General features: G+C 47.6%; 1 protein-coding gene across 3 annotated transcripts in view; it reads right to left on the bottom strand.

The window, feature by feature from the left end:
- Positions 1 to 19996, bottom strand: part of MTOR (mechanistic target of rapamycin kinase) — a 117502-nt gene that overhangs the window by 27702 nt on the left and 69804 nt on the right. For all 3 annotated transcript variants that reach the window (XM_082660176.1, XM_082660178.1, XM_082660177.1), the window contains exons 29-34: positions 13827 to 13902; positions 10699 to 10838; positions 6050 to 6150; positions 4247 to 4362; positions 2921 to 2998; positions 2626 to 2733 (exon numbers count right to left, since the gene is read on the bottom strand). In XM_082660176.1, coding sequence (XP_082516302.1) covers positions 2626 to 2733; positions 2921 to 2998; positions 4247 to 4362; positions 6050 to 6150; positions 10699 to 10838; positions 13827 to 13902 — 619 coding nt within the window. The remainder of the gene's footprint in view (positions 1 to 2625; positions 2734 to 2920; positions 2999 to 4246; positions 4363 to 6049; positions 6151 to 10698; positions 10839 to 13826; positions 13903 to 19996) is intronic.

Genomic DNA, 19996 nt, shown 5'->3' with positions numbered 1-19996 from the left:
GTTATCAGAGCCAAACTTGCACTCAGATCATGACCTTGTCTTTCCTCTACATTTTTATTCGTTTCAGATCAAAAACTGCACATAGAAGGGAAAGGGACTCATTCATTCACACATATAAATTCTTTTAAACTAAAAAGAAACAAAGTGAATTAATCATTATCAAAGGGGCTAAGCTAATTTTATATCAAAAGACTGTTGAGAACAGAGCGAGCCTCTCCTCCTCCACCTTCCTGAGAATAAGTCAGAGTCAGAGACAAACACCAGGGGAGATGGGTTTCTGAGATCACTTCATCAGAGAGTTCCATGAAACCAAACAACAAGCTGTCCTCCATGGAGGTAAGTCTAAAAGTCTAGCGACAATGGTTGCAGGCTTTTAAACATGACAGGACACAATCTGAGCTTGAATAAAGAACCCAAGGCAAGAAAAGACCCAATGCAAGTAAGGTTGACCTCTCAAACTGCCCCGCGGGAGCCACTGGCTGGGGAGTTCAGTTTAATTGATCGCAAAACGGCACTCTTCCAGCCTAGGCAGTTGGTTGAGTTTCTGACAGCAAGCCATCCACAAGAGCCAAATTCCTACCACAAAGTTAACGCTGTATTTTTAGGCCTTGGACCATAATTTTCTGTCCTGTTATGTGTAACGACAGTAATTTGCAAAGTTAGAAAAACAGAAAAAAGTACACTGAGTGACTGTTTTGGTGACTTCTCATCATCTGCTAGTTTCTCCCAGATGCTGAAATCACTTGGCCCCTGGAAACCTAAAAGCATCTTCCTGTCTTAAGGTAGGAAAGTCATGAAGGCCTAAGATGATGATGGTATCTTGGACACAGTAAAGTCAAACACGGGTCCCTTCTGAGACTCATTTAATCTACCCCCCTTCCAAGTCTCTATTTTGCCCACTTGTTAGAATGGCAGAAGATTCATCAGATCTCTGATTTGGAAACTCTTCACCTCATTATAGGCACTTAAAAACACCAGGGTGTGTACGAGTCAAGTGGGAAATTCTGGCTTTGTGGAATTCCTTTCTGGGGTTCAATGGACAATTTTCCATCAAAACATTCACTGGGCACTTCATAATTGCTAATAAAACATGTGAAAGAACTGCATGTGCTCATTTCAGAGCATAAACGACTGTATTCATAGGCAATCCTTTGCCCCGCTCTTTTCCTTTCCAGTGGAATGTGCCTGGAACTTCGTGGACAGGAATGCAACTTGGAGTCAAAAGGCTCTGCCACAGCCTACTGAAAAGTTGGAAGCACAAACCTCAACTTGTCTGGGGACAGAATTTGGAATTAAGTGTGGATTGGGTCAAGAGGAAACAGCTTAAAATCGACGAAGGTTGATTATGACAAGCAGGGGGACAAGTGGCTTCTGGAGCAGTGAAGGATTTGCCAACAAACTTCTCCTCCCTACTCAAAGAATGGGAGAACTGTCCTTTCCAAGGACACTTAAGACTCCTGACTCCCAGATCTGGAATTGACAACTCCTCAAGCTACAATGATCAGAATGTACAATGAGAATACTGATGGAAGACTTGGAAAAGTTTCTCGATGAGGGGAAACTTCAGTGGAAAAAAGTCTGCACAGAGATTATGGGATGACTATGACCTGAGGAACTGTAAATGGCAGGGGTCAGTAAATGAACACATCAGGTCACCCCACTTAAAGGGCTGGATGCAGGCAGTCAGCAAGTGGATTTAGAGCAGTGGTTCTCAGCGTCAGTCACATCCTGGAATTATCTGGGAAGGCTGAAAAGATACTGATCCTGGGTCTATCCCCAGAAATTTTGTTTATTTGGTCTGGGAAGTGGTCTGGGTATCCAGATTTTTAAAAGCTCTCCAGGGCGCTTCCCTGGTGGTGCAGTGGTTGAGAATCCGCCTGCCAATACAGGGGACACGGGTTCGAGCCCTGGTCCGGGAAGATCCCACGTGCCGTGGAGCAACTAAGCCCGTGAGCCACCACTACTGAGCCTGTGCTCTAGAGCCTGCAAGCCATAACTACTGAAGCCCATGAACCTAGAGCCCGTGCTCTGCAACAAGAGAAGCCACCACAATGAGAAGCCCGGGCACCACAACGAAGAGTAGCCCCCGCTCGCTGCAAACAGAGAAAGCCCGTGCGCAGCAACGAAGACCCAACACAGCCAAAAATAAATAAATAAAATAAATAAATTTATTTTTTGAAAAAGGCAAAAAAAAGCTCTCCAGGTCATTCTATTGTGTGGCTAAAGTTGAGAACCACTGATTTTGAGGTCAAGATTCTCAACTGGCTGGCCATTATGTCACTTATTAAAGATATTTTCTTTTGGGAATTCCCTGGTGGTCCAGTGGTTAGGACTCTGCGCTTCCACTGCAGGGGGCACAGGTTCAATCTCTGGTTGGGGAACTAAGATCCCACAAGCTGTGCAGTGCAGCCAAAAAAGAAAGAAAAAAAATTTTTTTTTCCTTCCTAGAGAAGGGTAAAAGGAGGCTGAAAAAGAGGTCATTCTCTCGCAGCTAGAGGCCTATTAGGTGAGAAGCCTGTGGGTGTTCTGCTCTGAATGCAAACGGAACCTCTGTGAGGAAGCAGGAAGCTTATGTTGAGCAGGGGAGGACGGGGCAGGCTAAGCGGGGCTTTCTACCAGGCTCACCTGCAGTCTCTCCCACCAGATCTGGCGGATGATCTCCCGGCGCTCGGGGACAAGTTTGTACTGGATGACCTCCTCCAGCTCGGAGAGCATGTGGCAAGAAACCATGGCCTGATGGAAGCAAATCGCATTCCAACTTAACACAGCGTGAACAATTCGAAAGCCAGGCTTCAGTTCAGTCATTCTTTTTGGTCCCACAGGCATGCTCTCGGCAGCCTGTGTGTCCTCATGAGCCCACTCTGCAAAAAGAACTGAAATGTGCTTCCAACCCTGCACCGTGCAGACGGTCCACACTCACCCCATACGCCCGGCTGTAGCTCTCTCCTGCCATCGCAGTTAACTCAGCGTCCAGCAGGTCCCGGGCTTTGTCGATGCACTGGAAGAGAAAAAGAGAAGCCCTGGAATTGAGCTGTGGACTTGGGAGCTGAAGGAAGGGAGGGCTGTGATTTTCAGGCTTCCCAACTAGCTGCAGAAGTTACCTGTCTCACTGAAATCCTAGTGATAAAGAGAAAAGTTCACTGAAGGAGGGAAGAAACCTTTTACCAGATTTGAAAGCCTAGAGAAGAGCATTATCTGATTTCTCAGAAAAGACAGAAATGTATGGCAGCCAAAAGCTTAACATCTTAGATCCTGTTTAACAAAGGAAGGAAAATTCATGCTTAGAAACAGAATCACTGTTTTCTTGCATCTCAAGAGGACAGCTTGTGGATCTACCTTCTTTCACCTTCGCCATGCTGGGCATGCTGGGAAGAACAGACTGTGAAAGCACTCAAATGGCCCAGCTGGTTGTCTCTGGCTTTTAAGCGCCTTGTCCTCCTGAGGGAGTGTCTCTGAAATTGGCAGAAGAATGCCAATCCTCTCCATGTAAATGGGAGCTTTTGTGCCTGTGACCGGAATGACCCAGGTCTCAGTTCTCATCGTGTAAATCAGAGCCTGGGGCGGTGGGGATGCCATAGGACTGCAGTTTGGGTCTTCTCTGTTTCATCAATTAAAACCCCTGCATGTGGAGCTTTTCCTTTTTGAATGTTTAAGGTTTATATGACTATGTCCCCATCCGGTAGCGCTCAGGTCGTTTACCCAAGCACCTCACCCAAGACAGTCCGGTGCCTGACAGGCTGGATGTGATTACCTCGTTATTTTATTCTGCAAGACAGCACAGGATATCCAAATCAAGTGCTAACTTTCCTAAAAGGTAACCAACCAGTGTGTGACACGCCTGCAGAGCCAGAAGAACCTTGTGACTGACTTCTGCTGCAGAAGGGGGCATGCTGCTCTCTGAATTCTCCTTTGGTAAAACAGTTTCTCTCTACCACAAGCAGTGCTAAAGCAACATGGTAAAAAGGATGCAACGATGACCCAAGAAGCCAACTCCAAAAGCAATCTAAACGGTAACTTCTGGAACACGTGTCCCTCTCTCAGAGCAGAAAGTGGCCCCGGCTGATATGCTGGGAGTCATCTTCTTACCGAGCCTTGCGCTCCGAAGCCATTCTAACGAGGCCACAGAGCCAAACGCCAGAGCTGAAGTACAACAGCCTGTTTACACAGGCGCCACGTGCCAGGCGCGGACAGGGTGCATGCGATTACCTTCCCTTTGTAGGTGGTCTGGGTACATGGAGGTCTGTACCTGCTGCGCCAAGGAGAAGAGGTCCTGATGCAGCGCCAGCACGGCTCTGTAAAATGCCCCGTCGTGGGTATCCCGAGGGATCATGCAGGTGTACTCCTCCATGCTGTCCCACTGACCTACACGCACGCACACGCACACACAGAAAAGCATTAGGGTGGTCAGCTTGCTGAGCTAAAGGCAGCAGCTCAAATAGGCCTTGTCACTGTTACGTGAATTTAGCTTGGGGTTCAAACAGGACACACTTGAGCCTGCTGTAGCCGAATCCTGCAGAGCCTCTACACTCTGTGAGGCTGAGAGCCAGTTTAACAAGGCCACATCTGTCTTCCAAACACAGGCCTCCACTGCTGCCCCAGGGAGTTCCATGAAAGATGGAAGGAGCCACATAAGCACAGGTCAGGAGGGTGCCACGCAGCACCTCATTAACCTGGAGAATTCGCCCAGCTTTCTCTAGGTGAGATGGAACAGCTTTCTTCCCAACCAACGGAGGATCTCACAGTTCAATGGTACCTTGGACATTACACTTCCCCCTAAACAACTGATATGGCCATTATCCAGACAGGGGACAGGATGAGACAAACAGTTTGCTTGTCTCACTCTGGTAGTACCTTTGCCTCAGAGGGAGGAGATAAATATTTTAAGAGGCTCTGTTACAACAGAAAGATGGGCTAGGTCACAGCACAGTAGTGTCATATCAGGGCAGACTGGGGAAATGGTGGCATCTGGAAAGACACAGTCACTTCCCCTGCTGGGGTGAGCATGTATCAAATGCCAGGATTTCCAAAACCATCTGCAGGAAAGATACCAGCTTCATTAGCCGCAGACTGCAGGGCTGCTGATTTTACGAGGCCTTTTCCTGCCTTTCACTCCAGACCACTGGTGCACCCATTCTCTACGCCTCTGGGCAAAAGCAAATAACAAATGATGACTCCTCAGGAAGCAGTTTGGTTTTGAAAAACGTTCTGGATCCAGCTCAGAGCTCAAGAAAGGAAAGGATATAAGCTCTGTGACTCAGAGGGTGAGAACGGAGGTGCATGTTATGTAACCTTCCTCTGGACTCCACAGGTGCAGCTTCCACCTGGGACATCCATGGGCCCTTTCCCCTCTTACTGAGAACATCCCTGGAACAGACACTGGGAATCCTCTCTGCTGGGGTCTGACGTCAGAAAACGACACTTGTCTGCGGGAAGTTTTTAGGAAATCGCTGCTTGAAAACACTCAGGGAATGGGAGGAAGGTGGCTGAGTGCTGGGCAGCAAGGAGGAGAACAGAGAAAACAAAACTGCCAGAATGTTTATAACTGTTGAAGGTGAACAGCATATAGGGGTTCATTTTACTAGTCACTTTTGTATTTGTTGGGAAAATTCTATAATAAAAGTTAAGAAATAAAAGGAGATAGACAGCTGACTTCTCTCATTATTCCTGCAGGATAGAGACATGTTGGTGGAGCTCCAGCAACCATACTGGATCATGAGGTGGTGACCCCATGCACAGCAGAAATATGGAAAAAGGCTAATGATGATGGAGCCAGATGACAAACAAACTTCACTAAATATCTCAGTTTTGATGCCTGATCACTGTTTTCCTAGGCCTCCCTGTGAATAGCCATTATTAGACACATCTAACAAAGTTAGTCAAAGTCATGAGGTAGAAAGGACAGATGGAGGAGGGAGAAGTGGACGTGAACAGTTTTATGCTTCTATAGCCCTGACATCTCTGCTTGCAGCCACAGTGCCACACTTTTCAGATGCGAGCCCCCAGCCTCACTGTCCTCACCTTGACTGGGTGCCTGGGAGGGGAGCCTTACCTAAACCCCATGCAGCTGCAGCAGCCATCCGGGCCATCTTGGCTTGGGTCTCATCATTAACCAGGGTCCACTTTTCACAGCACTGCTGGTGGAGCTGCCCCCTGAAGAAAAGGAATTATACAGTCGGGTTAACAGATATCACCTCCATCTTTCTCTCTAGCCCCTTAGGTTAGCTGGAGGCTGCGGAGGAACTGGATGATAGGGGCCTGCCTTGAACCGGGAGCCTTTAAAGAAAAAGTACTTTTGACTGTGTGATATAATTGAGAAGTGACTGGTCATTTGTTGTTTCTATGGCCTGGTGGCTCATAATTTGTCTGAGAGCGAGTTTATCTAAGATAGGGATCGTGTCTAACTAGGTGTGACGTGAAATGTGAACATCTGGCCCCCTTCATAAATATTAAATAACTTTTCTCCTATGCCAATGAACTCTGGGCTCTTTCCCTTTGGAAGGCCTACAGAGAAAGCCATCTGAAGAGACACATCTGGACATTCTTTTGGGTTCCATGCTATAGGGAGAATTGGCTTTTAAAAGTATCATACCAATGCTTGCAGTTTGAAATGAAACGCAAATGCAATCAATCTGCACAGAGGAAGAAGGTGCTACAATGGTCACATCTACCAGAAATCCAGATGTTGCTTACTCTCAGGATTGCGCACAAGTACCGTGAGTGTGGGTGTGACTAGGAGACAATGAGATACGTATGATGTTCAGCAGACTCTGATACACAGAGAGAGCAGAAGCCCTCAAGAAAAGATGTCCTGTTGGCTGTTAAAACTGCTGCCCTCCCATGTTGCACTTCTGAGGGAAAGGAAATAAAATTCTGCTACTGGGCAAAATGAGCTCCTGCTTTCATGTGAGCTTCAAGACTCAGCTAGGAGACTCCTTAATCTTTCCTGCTTTCTGAAAGAGATGCTGCAGGATGTTTTAACTTGGTATTGGGAGTGGAGTCAAGAGAAAAGGTACAAGTTCCAAGTGGCCCAGCTCAGAAGCCTCGTGGGACATGAGCTACACTGTACTATAAGGTGACATGGGGGACAGGGAGCGAGGAGGAGATAAAGATGTTGAAGGGATCTGGGCTGGGCTCACCGAGAAGCTGACTGCTGACCACATCTAGGAGAACTGCTCGGGGCCATTATCCAGCATCATGGCCTGGCAGTCATTACCTTTCACTGTCTCTCTGTCACAAGGTCAAGAGAGCCAGGGATGCAAGCATTCTAGCTCAAAACGCAGCCAAGATAAAAAAGAGGAAGTGGGCAGCCATCCTGCCCCGTGCACTTACTGAAGCTCAGAGACAGCAGCTGGATGAAGCTCAGTGTTGTTTTCCTGCCGTCTAAACTGAGAAACCTTCACTCTGGGTCCTGCTGGAGGTTATCTTAGAGCAGCAGTTCTCAGATTGTTATGTGCATCATAATCCCATGGAGGGCTCCTTACACAGATTGTTGGGTGCCATCCTTGAGTTTCTGATTCGGGAGGTCTGAACTGGGGCCTGAGAAAGTACATTTCTAACAAGTTTCTAGGTGATAGTGATGCTGTAATTCAGGGGCCACAGTTAGAGAACCACTGGCTCAGAGCATAGAACAGCTCCTCTGGGCAGCACATTTTCGCTGTCTGGAGGTAAAGGAAAGTGACATGATCTCTGAATGCTCCTTCCAACCCTAGAACTCAAATTTGCACAGCTGGTGGCCGTAGGCAATTCAGCTCCCCTCTGCTGTTTCGTCAGGACCCCCATTTCTGTGTCACAGGTCTGGGATTTAGCGTTCCTCTTCATCTCGAGGCAGGGAGCGAGTTCAGTGTGAAACGCCACCAACTGTTAACTCCAGAGGCAAAGCAGGGAGCAGTGCAGAATCAGCATCCTGAAAGGCAGCCCCGCCAGGGGACACAGGCACTGACTTCAAGCTGAGGCTGTGTCAACAGTTGTCAGAACTGTTGTCAGAGCCTGGTCGGTGCACACAGAGGCGGGGTTCCTCTCCCACAAACATTTGTTGCAAATAGGGATGCGGAATATACTGAGTCCTAACTCTCAAAGGCACGGGGACGAGCAAAATCAAAGAAATAAAAAGTATGAGACTGTCTGGGGGGCAACCACTAGGAGGCTCTTTGGCACCTCTCACTGACCCCAGGGAGGACTGGGTAAAAGGCCCTCCAAAACCCTGACTTTCCCACCCAGTGCAGCAGCAAAAAGTGTAAGGAGCGTTCTTCAATTGGCAACGCCTAAGTACTTGGCTGTCTATGATCTCATTCCTGAGGAATCTGTCCTCAAGGATGCAGAGGCCATGAAAGGAACAGTGCAGGGAGGTTTACTTAGGTTCAAGTAGCTGCAGGTGTGGCTGGGGAGCTGGGGGAGGGGGTGGCTGTCTCTGGTACTCAGCTCCCAGAGGCTGAGCATGGGGAGCGGGTCTTAACTCACTGGTAACCCTGGATCAGGTGAACACCTGCCTCGGGCACGTTCAGGATACATACTCAAAGCAAAAGCAATCCAGAAGTTGCACTCTAAATAGAACTGGCTGAATAAACCATACAAAAAACCTGCATATGATCAGGAAAAGAATTCTACTTCTTTCATCTCTCTTTTTTTTTTTGCGGTACGCGGGCCTCTCACTGATGTGGCCTCTCCCGTTGCGGAGCACAGGCTCTGGATGCGCAGGCTCAGCGGCCATGGCTCACGGGCCCAGCGGCTCCGTGGCATGTGGGATCCTCCCGGACCGGGGCACAAACCCGTGTCCCCTGCATCGGCAGGCGGACTCTCAACCACTGCGCCACCAGGGAAGCCCTTTCATCTCTTTTTAAAATCTCTTTTAGCCTACTGCATTCTTAAACCCCTTGGTCAGCATCACTAGCCACTTATACTTTATAGGTAATAATAAAACTGGAACGAATTCAAGAGCTCAGAGGTAGATGGCACTGGGTAGTGCAACGTCAGGAGACCTGGATGACTCTGCTCTCGGGAGACCTCGGGCAGGCTATGTCAACTTCTATGAGCCTCAGTTTCCCAACTGTCACACAAGGAGATTAAACAAAATCGCATATAAAGTCACTTCTAACGCATCCAAGCCAACCCTACTTAACCCACCTAAGGACAGTGGTTGTCTCTAATTATGAAAGGTGGGAAGGGCAGGAAAGGTTTCAAGGAGGGAGAAACAGTTCAGGTGGACCTTGAAAGATGGGGAGAATTTCAAAAAGTAGAAACAGGAGAAGAGGAGGTGAGCAATTCAGGGCACTGAATGAAAGAATGCAAAGAAAAAAATTCTGTGGGGTTTGGAGAATGGCTAATCAACAGCCCTTTGGTTAAAGTTCAAACTCTTAACGTGGACCATAAGCCCCACTTGATCTGGCCCCTGCCTAGCTCTCTTGCTTCACCTCTTACCTCTTTTCCGCAACACACTCGACCCCACAGCCTTACTGAACTTTCAGAACCCTAACATAATAATGTGCTCGCTCCTCCTCACTGTCTGGGTCCCAGATAGTTATCACTTCTTCCTGGAAGCCTTCCAGAACCTTCCAAGCTAGGATTAGGGCCCCTTCTGATATCCCACAGCCCCTGGGCTTCTCCTCTCCTTTAAAACTGTATTCACTCTGTGCTACAGCAGCCTGGTCATCTGCCCTGTAAGCTCTGGGAAGGCAGGGGCTGTGTCCCTCTTGTTCATGCTGTGTTCTCAGGGGCTAGCACAGACACCAGCAATGAGTAAGCGCTCAGTACGACTGGCTGAATGAATGAATGGGGCACTCAGTCCCATATGCAAGAGGAAGTTGAGATAATCTGCTCGTGGGGAGGCAGTACAGCCTTCTGTTTGTTATTTAAAACTGTAGTTAACCTAGTTCATGACTGCAGGATGGCATTTTGTTTTAGCTATTTTAAAAAACTGCACTTGATGCTGGAAAACGGAACAGGAACCATTTTTCCTTTAACATCCCCTAGCAACTCCCTAGGCCAAGATGCAGGCAAGTGTTCTAAATCAAGCGTTACTGTCACTTCTCCCTGGCACACCCCTTCCCTCTCCCCATTCTCCTTCACCTGTCTCCCAACCGTAGGCCTTCCTCCAGGGAGAACTGCAAGATCACCCCGTTCCCCACTTCGGTCTTTCAGAGCTGTGTGCTCAGACCATTCATTGTCCCTGGGCTCTCAGGCTCTAGTAACCGCCTGCAACGTGATTGTCTCATCAGCCTCACAAAGGAAGAGACCTTATTTTTTTTTTTTTTTAATCTCTGGAGCCTGGCATAGTGCTGAGCCCGTAGTAAGCATTCAATAAAGGTGAAGCACCTGAAGAAAGCAGTCATCTGTTCTTCTTTCCTAAAATCATTAGCAAGAGGTAATAAAGAAAAGAAAAAAAATCAAGGTTGCAGAGTAAGAATATGAAGTCTTCATCCGTCAGTCAAGGTCAAGAGGCAGAGAGAAAACAGCTGTAGATCCCAGGAGCACACCCACACCTGTCCTGTCCCAGACCATTACAAAGTTTAAGTTAAAAAAAAGGAAAGAAAAAAAGCGTCTTTCTATTTAGCACTGAGACAGAACAGAGAGAGAAACACTCCAAAGTGATAGATGATTCCTGGGAAAATAACCAAGTGAAACAAAAATGAGAGTCTTAGGTGAGAACTCTGGTTGGGAGAAGCATTTCAAATGCAACTTGGCCATCATCCCGCTACAGCTTACCATTCCCCCAAGGCCTCGAGGCAGCGCATGCGGCCCAGCATCAGCTCTGGGTCATCCTTGTTGGTGTCCATTTTCTTATCGTAGGCCACAAGAGCATCCTCCCACTCATGCAGTTTCTCATACCAGGTAGCCTGAATCTCCTGCCAAGTGGAAAAGAAAGAGGACTGTTGGGAGGCACAGAGAACACAGGGGTACATTTTTTTTAATCCACAGACTCTCTTTCCCGAGTGTGCCGTGCTGTATGCGTGACACTTCACCCATCACAGTTTGCCTTGGCTTTGACTGAAAAGAACTTCAGAATATCCGGAGGTATGTTTGGTGACGGTGGGAATGCTGGTTCCTTGGCACAGTGATGGAACAACCCTGGGATAATCTGAGAGTAGATGTCAGGCCGTGCTTTCCCCCCCGTCACTTCCAGTCCAGACACAGAAGGCAGCAGAACTCCAGCATGTGGGGATACAAAGACAGGGGAAATCATTTAGGATGGCAGGAAGCCCCGACCAGGGCTCCAATAAGGATGCCAAGGCCTCAATCTGCTGGAATGCTGACAGTGGGCCACATGGCGGGGACGGCAGCTGCTTTCCGGATGAGGCCAGAAAGACCAGGTCACATCTGCATATTTGCTGGAGGAAAACCACTCGCTTTTTAAAAGCTCTCGATTCTCTGCGTTTCTTAATGCATTTTTAAACTTTCAGGAAATAATAATTTAAAATACAATATAATACTGCCACTTAAAATTCTTTGGAAAAACCTTCCTCCCTTCTTCTAGAGTCTCCCCCATCCAATGTTCCCTCCTGCTTAGCACTTGGCAGCTTTACCAGTGGCAGGGGCCAAAGGACGGGTCCCATTACCCGGCAGATGGCGCGCCACGCTGCAGTTCAGTGTCGGCCACGTGAATGAGCGGTACTGCAGTCTAGAAGCTGCAGACTACGGCTCTCTGAATGGCCCGGGGACTGTTTTATGTCTCTGTCTGCCCTCCATCTGCCTCCACCTCAGTCTGTCTTCTGGGCTTCTTCATTACCAGCTTGGTAAATGACCATTTCTCTACTGGGCCAGGGGAGTGGCTCTCCAGGGATTTATTTAACAACAATACGATCCTGCAGTGGAATTTGTATGATACAATGCAGGGCCCACATTTGCTTCCCCCATTACCTTTCTCTCCTTTCTAAATGAAAGTCTTATTTGAGCAGCACGTACACTAACAGCTACTGTGTGCTAAGCTCTCTGACAGAATCTTTTCTCCTTGAACCTCTGTAAGGAGGTCATTTCTATTTTAGGTAGCTAACTTGTGCCTGCTTCCCCAGGCCTAATTCTGCGGCCACAGCAGCCCTTTCCCCAATGTCCATGTACAATGAGGTTTGCCAAAACGGACTCTGTGGAGGGTAAAACTGCCTAAGCTCCATTCCCCAAGCTCGTCTAGAATCATGCCGCTCCACTACGCTAAATATGAAAGCAAAACCTTACAGAGAAAACAGTGACTGCAGAGACTGTACAATTACAAACTCCGAAATTAAAGAGTAACACTGGTAAACTTCCCACTTTGGATTTCTGTACTGGGTGGAAAAGAACAAAGGCTCCTGACGAATGTGTGGCACACACTCAGTATGAACACGCAGAAAGCGGGGGGGGGGGGCGGCGTACGGAGCAGGTCACGTAGGGAGCAGGATGTTTTGAATTGCAACAGATTTCAGAAACTATAAGGTTTAAGCAATGAATCCCACAAAATTCTAACAAGATTGCTGTTACCTAAACTGCGCTGAGAAAGCGCGGGCCCTGCCAAGAAAAAGCAACCACTGTCGAGCTTAATGTGACTCAGCCACCTCAATACAACAGAAAACCCACCATAGGCTTAGCAGCCACCCTGGAGCAACGGCCACCTTCAGAACCTGGAGACGGGGGAGCTCTTCATTTAAGGTTGGTACTCTGAGCCACTGGGGTATAAAACCGCCTGAATACCAGATGCTTGTGGAATCCTTGTTTCAATTACTGCGGTCTAAGCGCTAAGGATATCACAGGAGAGGACACCTCTGGGTGGAGTACCTGAAGTGCCCTCTTTGCTGACCTTCCTCCCTCTGCAAACAAGGGTTGTGGCAAAGATGGATGAGACACAGTCCCTTCTGTCTTGTCATCTGGAGATGCTTTCTTAGTCTAGTCACAGATATGTGCTCAAGATGGCAAAATACTCCCTGAAAGGTTTCAGTCCAATCGAACAGCCCTTGTAGAAGGCAAAAGCCCGTGAAGTAGTCACTTTCTTCACTCTAACACACTGGGCTCTCGATTAAGGCAGACTGGAGTAAGTGACCTACTTGACTAATAAAAGGTTCCTCATCAAATATATGGACCCAGAACTTCCTGACCTTCCAGGAAGTCAATGTTAAGTTGATTAAGTCGATGCCTTATATATGGTTTGGAGTTACCAAAGCACTCTCCCAAGACTACAGAGAGTAACAGAATCTTTTTAATATCAGTTGGGCAAAGATGGCAGGAGGCAAGAAGCTATATAAGCAATAATGAAATGGAACAATCCCCCAATATCAGGTATAAATTATGGCATATTTTTTTCTGGAGAATTACCCATGGTTTCCTCTGAAGTAGGTACTGAGCCTTAACTATGGGCCAGTGGCAATGCTGGCTGTCACAGAGGACACAAAGACAACTCTGGTCAGGGTTAAACACCTGGGCTCTGACACCAGACTGCCCGGGGTTCAAGTCCTGGCTCTGCCACTTATTCACGGTCAGCTCAGGTAAGGTTGTTATCCTGCCGGGACCACAGTCTCCTCATCTGTAAAATGGGATAACAATAGTACACATTCAAAGGGTTCCTGTGAGGACTGAATTAGATGAAGTACATAGAGCACATAGCAAAGGGCTAGGCGCATGCTGAGAGTCTGATAAATACAAGTTATTACTGTTTTTTAGATTCTGCCCTCACGATCTCTGTTCAGCTTGAATACTCTCCATACAGCCACTGTCTCCTTCAACCTCAAGATATAGGTAAGTCAGCATCAGATTTTTAACAATTGGCAAAAAAAACAGAAAAGAAAAGTAACTTTCTTAAGGTCGTGGCTTAGTGCCTCCCTAGCCAGGTGGCTACCTCTTGCTCTTCTAAAAGGAATGAGGCAACTTACCAGCTCTCCGAAGTGTTTCATGGCATATTCTAATACCCCGGCAGCTGCCTCTGGCTGCTGTAGCTTATTATTAATGCTGGGAAAACAAAAGGAATAGGTGGTTACACTCAGCATGTCAGAGGGTGGGAGGTGCAGGGTCATTTGTGGGCAGATGGCTCACCAGCATGCTGGGGACAATGTCTTACAGATGTAGAAAGAGCATCAATTATCTATTACCACCCAGAAAGCTCGGCCTGAATGATTTCATCTTGATCTCATACTCCTAATTTTGAAGGGGCCACATTTGGTGGACAGGAGGCCTTGCCTGCTCTGGGGCCCTTCCTCCAAGCAGCAGACTGGTTTCCTCTCAGATATCATACGTCAGGCAGCACACGTCTGTTTTTTAACTAGAAACCCTGGCTCCAGAACTGTTCCTGTTGTAGAACACAACCAGATGAGGTACCTCTGAACTTTTAACTCTTACTTCTTCTCATCAGTTGCCCTTGGTGGTAAGAATAACCAAAATGAATAAAAATCATCAGGCTCTGTGGGTGACAAAGAAGTGGCACTGAGGCTGGGTCATCCACGTCAATGACAGAGAACCCAGCAACAGTCTTGACTGCTCCCCTGACAGGGCCCATCTCTTTCAAATTCAGATGTTTCCCTAGTCCCTTTTCAAAGACCATGCCCTCCCTCTGCAGCAGGCTGTGAAGGGACCGCATCCCAAGTCACTTGCCTGGTCTCTCTGGCAGAGAGATGCTTTTCTTAACAACACACAACTTTGCTGATGTCATCTGTGGGCAGCATATGGCCAGTTGGGGCTGGAGAACTGTAAGTGTATTGGGGCAACTGGGCAGAAAAGCTGGAAGGCTTGCTGCCTGAAGTTGGTTCATCAGAGAGGCTGTGAAGAGGTCCTGAAAGTAGGGGAGCTGCAAGGCTCAGACCCTTGTTCCAATAGGGCCCTATGTAAGAGGGTAAGCAGCAACTAACCCAACACTAAACATAAGCTTGAGTTATGGAAGGAAGGAAGGAAGAGAGGGAGGGAGCAGGCTTGAGAAAACCACAGGACAACAACGACTACATCTGTTCATAGGCAGGGAGCAAAATGTGACAGACCACCCTGGGAGTCTAGACTGAGTGTCCAAGCTCAAGGCTCCAGGCTCTGCAACCAGAGGCGAAAGTAACTGCACAGACATCCCTCTCCTTTATTTACAGGAGTAGATGGGCAACCTTGTGTGGGATCTACTGGGCGGACTATTTGGTGCTTCTGTGTGGGTCCCAAGCAAAGCAATGAGCCCAAATGTTCTCTGTAAGTTTTCTGCTGCAGGATTCAGAAATATTTTTAATTTCAAAGTGAAGCTGTAACATCATGGTCCTTTAGGAAGCCCTATGAGAGTTTTTCTAAGCTGAGAATGAAAAGCCAAGTCCAAAGGGACTAATTCCACTGCATGCTCATTGTGAAGCAGTTTCCCATTCCTGTTGGCCTCTAAGTCAGGTTCTCAGCTTTGTTGCTCACTCACATAGGGCTGGGTAAAGCATATTAATAATTAATATTACTGGGTATAGATTTGTGATAATCTAGCTCCTTGAGCCCAAATAAAGATTTTGGAAGCATAAGAAGGCAGGAAAAAAGAAAGCCAGTATATATTCTATATATTATACTCAAATATGTAATATATCATATGTAACTATATATAGTGATATAGTCTATATATTATTTTTAGTCCTGATGTGGACTATTGGGATGGCCCTGGTAGGAACATAAAGTGTTCCGATGAGGAAGATAAGGAAAGTGTTTCTTGCCTGAACCAAAAGAAGTTAACTCTAAGAATCAGACATAAAAATCCAGGAGTTCTAATAACTGTCTTCCAATCTTATGCTCTGGAACATACTCTAATTTTCAAGAACAAATTATAAACATTACCAAAACTTGCCTCACTCTGGGGAATAAAGCAACACAAAAACAAAAGCAAGCAAAAGTCACTCCTCCCCCCACTCGCCCATTTGTTATACATAAAAAGGAGAATTTTACAAGAAACTGATGAAAATCAGGAAGTTGTGACTAGAGACTTCAGAGAAGAAATACAAATTTTACCTTAATGTTGCTATGGCTTCGATATACCTCCTCTAAGGACAGACCAACACAGCTTTGCAAACTTAAAAAGAAAACTCATCACATGGCCCCAACTCCTTTAAGAGAAAGTCCACATAAGTCACCTGCACAGAACTCCCCGCTTGTATATGTGTGGAAGCAGGTGAGGATGCAGACAGCCCCGTGGGAAGGAAAGAGGGGGCTGGGCTCACTGCGGACCCACACTGACCAGGCCTCGATCAATGGCCAGGAAAACCGGGGGTGTACCTTGAGATGCATGACAAGCTCTTGTCCAAAAGTAAGGACAGTCACTGAAAAAATGACAACTGACTAAATGGACTAAAACAAACCCATGAAAAATGAGTGGGAGCACAGAGAAAGGTCCCTTTGATAAATTAAGTTCTGGTTTGAGGACCTCAAAGTAAAGGAGATTGTACACACCTACTCTCGACTGTTCAGAGAGGAGAGATTTCAAGTTAACCAGCTGTTCTCATCCTGTTTATTCTTTCCTCCTCCCTGTTTGCATTCTTCTTTCCTATAGAACTTTCTCCCTAAATGCATTTCTTTCTTCTTTCCTTCCGTGGAGTCTCCCGTGTGTGCCTACAAGGCTGCTGGAGAACGCAACTGCAGGGGCTGAGGCTCTGGAGGTTCTCCTGGTGCTCGAGAGAGTCTACCATCTTGTTTGGGACCTTAACTTTTTCTCCTTCCTCCACGGCTTCTGGCACTCCATCACGAGAGGCAATGGATTATAATAACAACAAAAAGATATCTAAATTTACTGAGGGCTCACTGTAGGTGCCAGGCACTATGCTGATTACTGCTGATACATGTCATCTTAACCCTACGAGGTAGACATTATTAACACTCCCATTTTACGTATAAGGAAACCGTGGCCCAGCCGGTCATCCTTTCCCTTCGAAATTGTACCATTAAAAGGATCTGAAGTAATAACTAAGGGTACAGCTCTGCGGTGGGAGAGAAGCGTGTCAGCTGTCTACTCTCGGCATCAGTGGGCCTGAGCAAATACGTGTAAAATAAGTGACTGAAAGCATGGCATGGGACGTTTCCATGAGCGAACTCTGTATATAATCTGCTGTACGGGAAAAAGGAGCTGTAATGCACCTTCCCTTTAGCTTCCTCACCCATACCATGGCTAACACCCTGCTCTGACCCCTAAGCTCCCGTTTCCTATTTTTTTATTTCCTTTCAGAAGCCACTGGCAACGCCTCCACACCTCCCAGCAGGACAGTCAGCATGCGGCCACAGTGGGCTTTTCCGAGGCAGCTTGTTCGAGGCTGCCAGGCTTACAGACAGAGCGCAGGCTGCAAAGTGGGGGATGAATAAGCCTCTGTGGAAACTCAGAAGTTCCCAGCTACTAAGGCCCCAGTCTCCTGCTTGCTTGGGTGACACAAGACTGTCTGTTCAAATACTCCCTTTTTAAACTCAGATGTGGTTTTATGAGACTGAAGGGAGAGACTGTATGTGTGGCTCATGTGCAGAAACCACCTTTGCTCAAAAGGCCCCCTAATGAGGAGCTCTCGTTTTATGGGGCAGCTGGGAGTTTTCTACAGCCCGTTCAATAAACGCTGCCTTGTGTGCCCCGGGGTCTTTCCGTATTAATGCTGGAGGCTTACAAAGGGCAAACTGTTCAAAGCTCAGCCCAACAGCAGAGGAGTGCTTAACAACACAAACCAGGCCTCACCGACGCTAACAAACAAGTGTAGAGATGGAGGCTTAGGCAGCAACGTGCCCACGACAACAGTGCACAGGATGACACGTCAACCAGATAGCCTGTCTCCTCTCCACGCTCACCAAGGCCAGAAGGAAAAGATGGCTGCGGCGCAAGAATTTCTAGGCTAGTGGATCCCGTCCCAGTGCTGTCTTGGCATGGGTGTCGGGGTAGATTTGTATCCTACTTCACTGCGCAGTGAGAACATCCAGTTGAGCTCTTGTATAGTTGCGAGTCGACAGAGCAAACAGAAGCTGCCTACCCACAGAATAAAACGCAGAGCCCACAAATAAACCTGGTGTTAGAAATACAATGAAGAGAGACAGACAGGGAAACACAATGAATTAGGATATCAAGAGGGGAAAAGGCAATTATTCAGACATATTCACTCATTCATTCCCCACCTCCCCTCCCTCACTCCAAGATTTAATTTTTATTAAAGGAAGCTGAGTTGAAGAGCTTGAAACTGGAAAATTCTTGGCAATTGAGGGAAACACTTTTTAGAATTGAGTCGAATTAACAAATAAGAATAAGATATGGCCTCAATGCCTCCTACACCAAACAGATTACACCAGGCATCTTTTCGCCACTATCCGAAACTCTCTTTCCAGACGTAGGGAAAGTGTGTAAGCTGAGTAAGGGACTCAGACGTGAAGGAGCTTCTCATTGCCTTGGTGCGTTCCTTGTCCGAGAGCGATGGCTGAGAAGCTAGTGCTGGGAGTGGGGACTGTTTACTTCTCCGTGACTCGCCTCTTCAATCTTTTCCTCGGTGCTTTTCACAGGCAAGTGGGGACCAGTCTCACTGAGGATGAGACTGAAGAAACAGCGGGTCATTAACTGCTCCACATCCTAACTAATGCTGACCCACTAGCAAACCAACAGGAGGGTGTCTGGCTCGGCATCCAAATGTCACTCCTACCACCTGAAGGGAAACCTGAGGAACTGTGTTGTTTCCTAAGTCATTGCTCCATGGGCTTCTGGACTGGTGTCAAATCCAATGTCATCTGGCCTGGTAATTCCTCATGGTACGGCTCACTTGGTTATCGACCTCATCTCTTAGCCTTGGTGCCTTGAGGACTTTCGGCTACTAAGAGCAAAGTGATGCAGGATAACTCAACACGAGCTGGAGCCCACTGGAAAGCCGGTCACACGAGGAGCATCTGCAGTCACACCTGGGGGACTACTCAGGCGTTCCTAGTGCTCGCATCAGGAATTTACGAGAACGTCATGCACTTGCTTCCCAAATGGCTCTGGGCCTTCTCTCTCCTATTTCTAGTGCAGACTGTAGTCTACATTTTATTTGGTTCTCTGTCAAGTAAAAATACTCTGAATACCCTTGGTGCTGGGCTGGTGACACATGCAACACAGCTGAGAGCGGACCTGGGCGGGTCTGGCTGAGGAGCTCCTGAAGAGCCAAGTTGAGGCCCAGACGGACCCTGCTTTGTATCAAGCAGTATATCAAGCAGTCTTTTTTTTTTAATGAATCTTTTCTGTTGCTTTATCTTTTTTAATTAATGCACTTTTTTTTTTTTTTTTTTGCGGTACACGGGCCTCTCACTGTTGTGGCCTCTCCCGTTGCGGAGCACAGGCTCCGGACGCGCAGGCTCAGCGGCCATGGCTCACGGGCCCAGCCGCTCCGCGCCATGTGGGATCGTCCCAGACCGGGGCACGAACCCGTGTCCCCTGCATCGGCAGGCAGACTCTCAACCACTGAGCCACCAGGGAAGCCCTAATTAATGCACTTTAAAAAAATTAATTAATTAATTTATTTTTGGCTGCGCTGGGTCTTCGTTGCTGCACGCGGGCTTTCTATAGCTGTGGCGAGCAGGGGCCACTCTTCGTTGCGGTGCGTGGGCTTCTCATTGCAGTGGCTTCTTCTGTTACTGAGCTCTAGGCGCGCGGGCTTCAGTAGTTGTGGCACGTGGGCTCAGCAGTTGTGGCTCGCAGGCTCTAGAGTGCAGGCTCAGTAGTTGTGGCGCACGGGCTTAGTTGTTCCGCGGCATGCGGGATCTTCCCGGATCAGGGCTCGAACCCGTGTCTCCTGCATTGGCAGGCGGACTCTTAATCACTGTGCCACCAGAGAAGTCCCCCAAGCAGTCTTTCTTATTTCTCTTATAGAGCGGTAGCTGCTTCTGTCCATCCCTGTTACTTCTTCCAGCACCAAGACTTAGCTCTGTGTACAACGGATGATTAAAAACAAAACATCTTGATTCCTGTACAGAGCCAGGAAGATCCAGGATTGGTGGGGCCCTGATGTCTTTTCATCAGGCAGTTCCCCTGGGACTCTGGGGAGCTCAAGGGTGTGACAGTCTCTTTTCAAGCAGGACAGCAGTGAAGACAGAAGGCAAAGTGAGAACATCCGAAATGTAC

This window comes from Grampus griseus (assembly GCF_964374135.1).
Source record: "Grampus griseus genome assembly, chromosome: 1".
NCBI classification, from domain to species: Eukaryota; Metazoa; Chordata; class Mammalia; order Artiodactyla; family Delphinidae; genus Grampus; species Grampus griseus.
The sequence above is the reverse complement of the archived record's forward strand: the minus strand, read 5'-3'. Positions and strand labels throughout refer to the sequence as shown.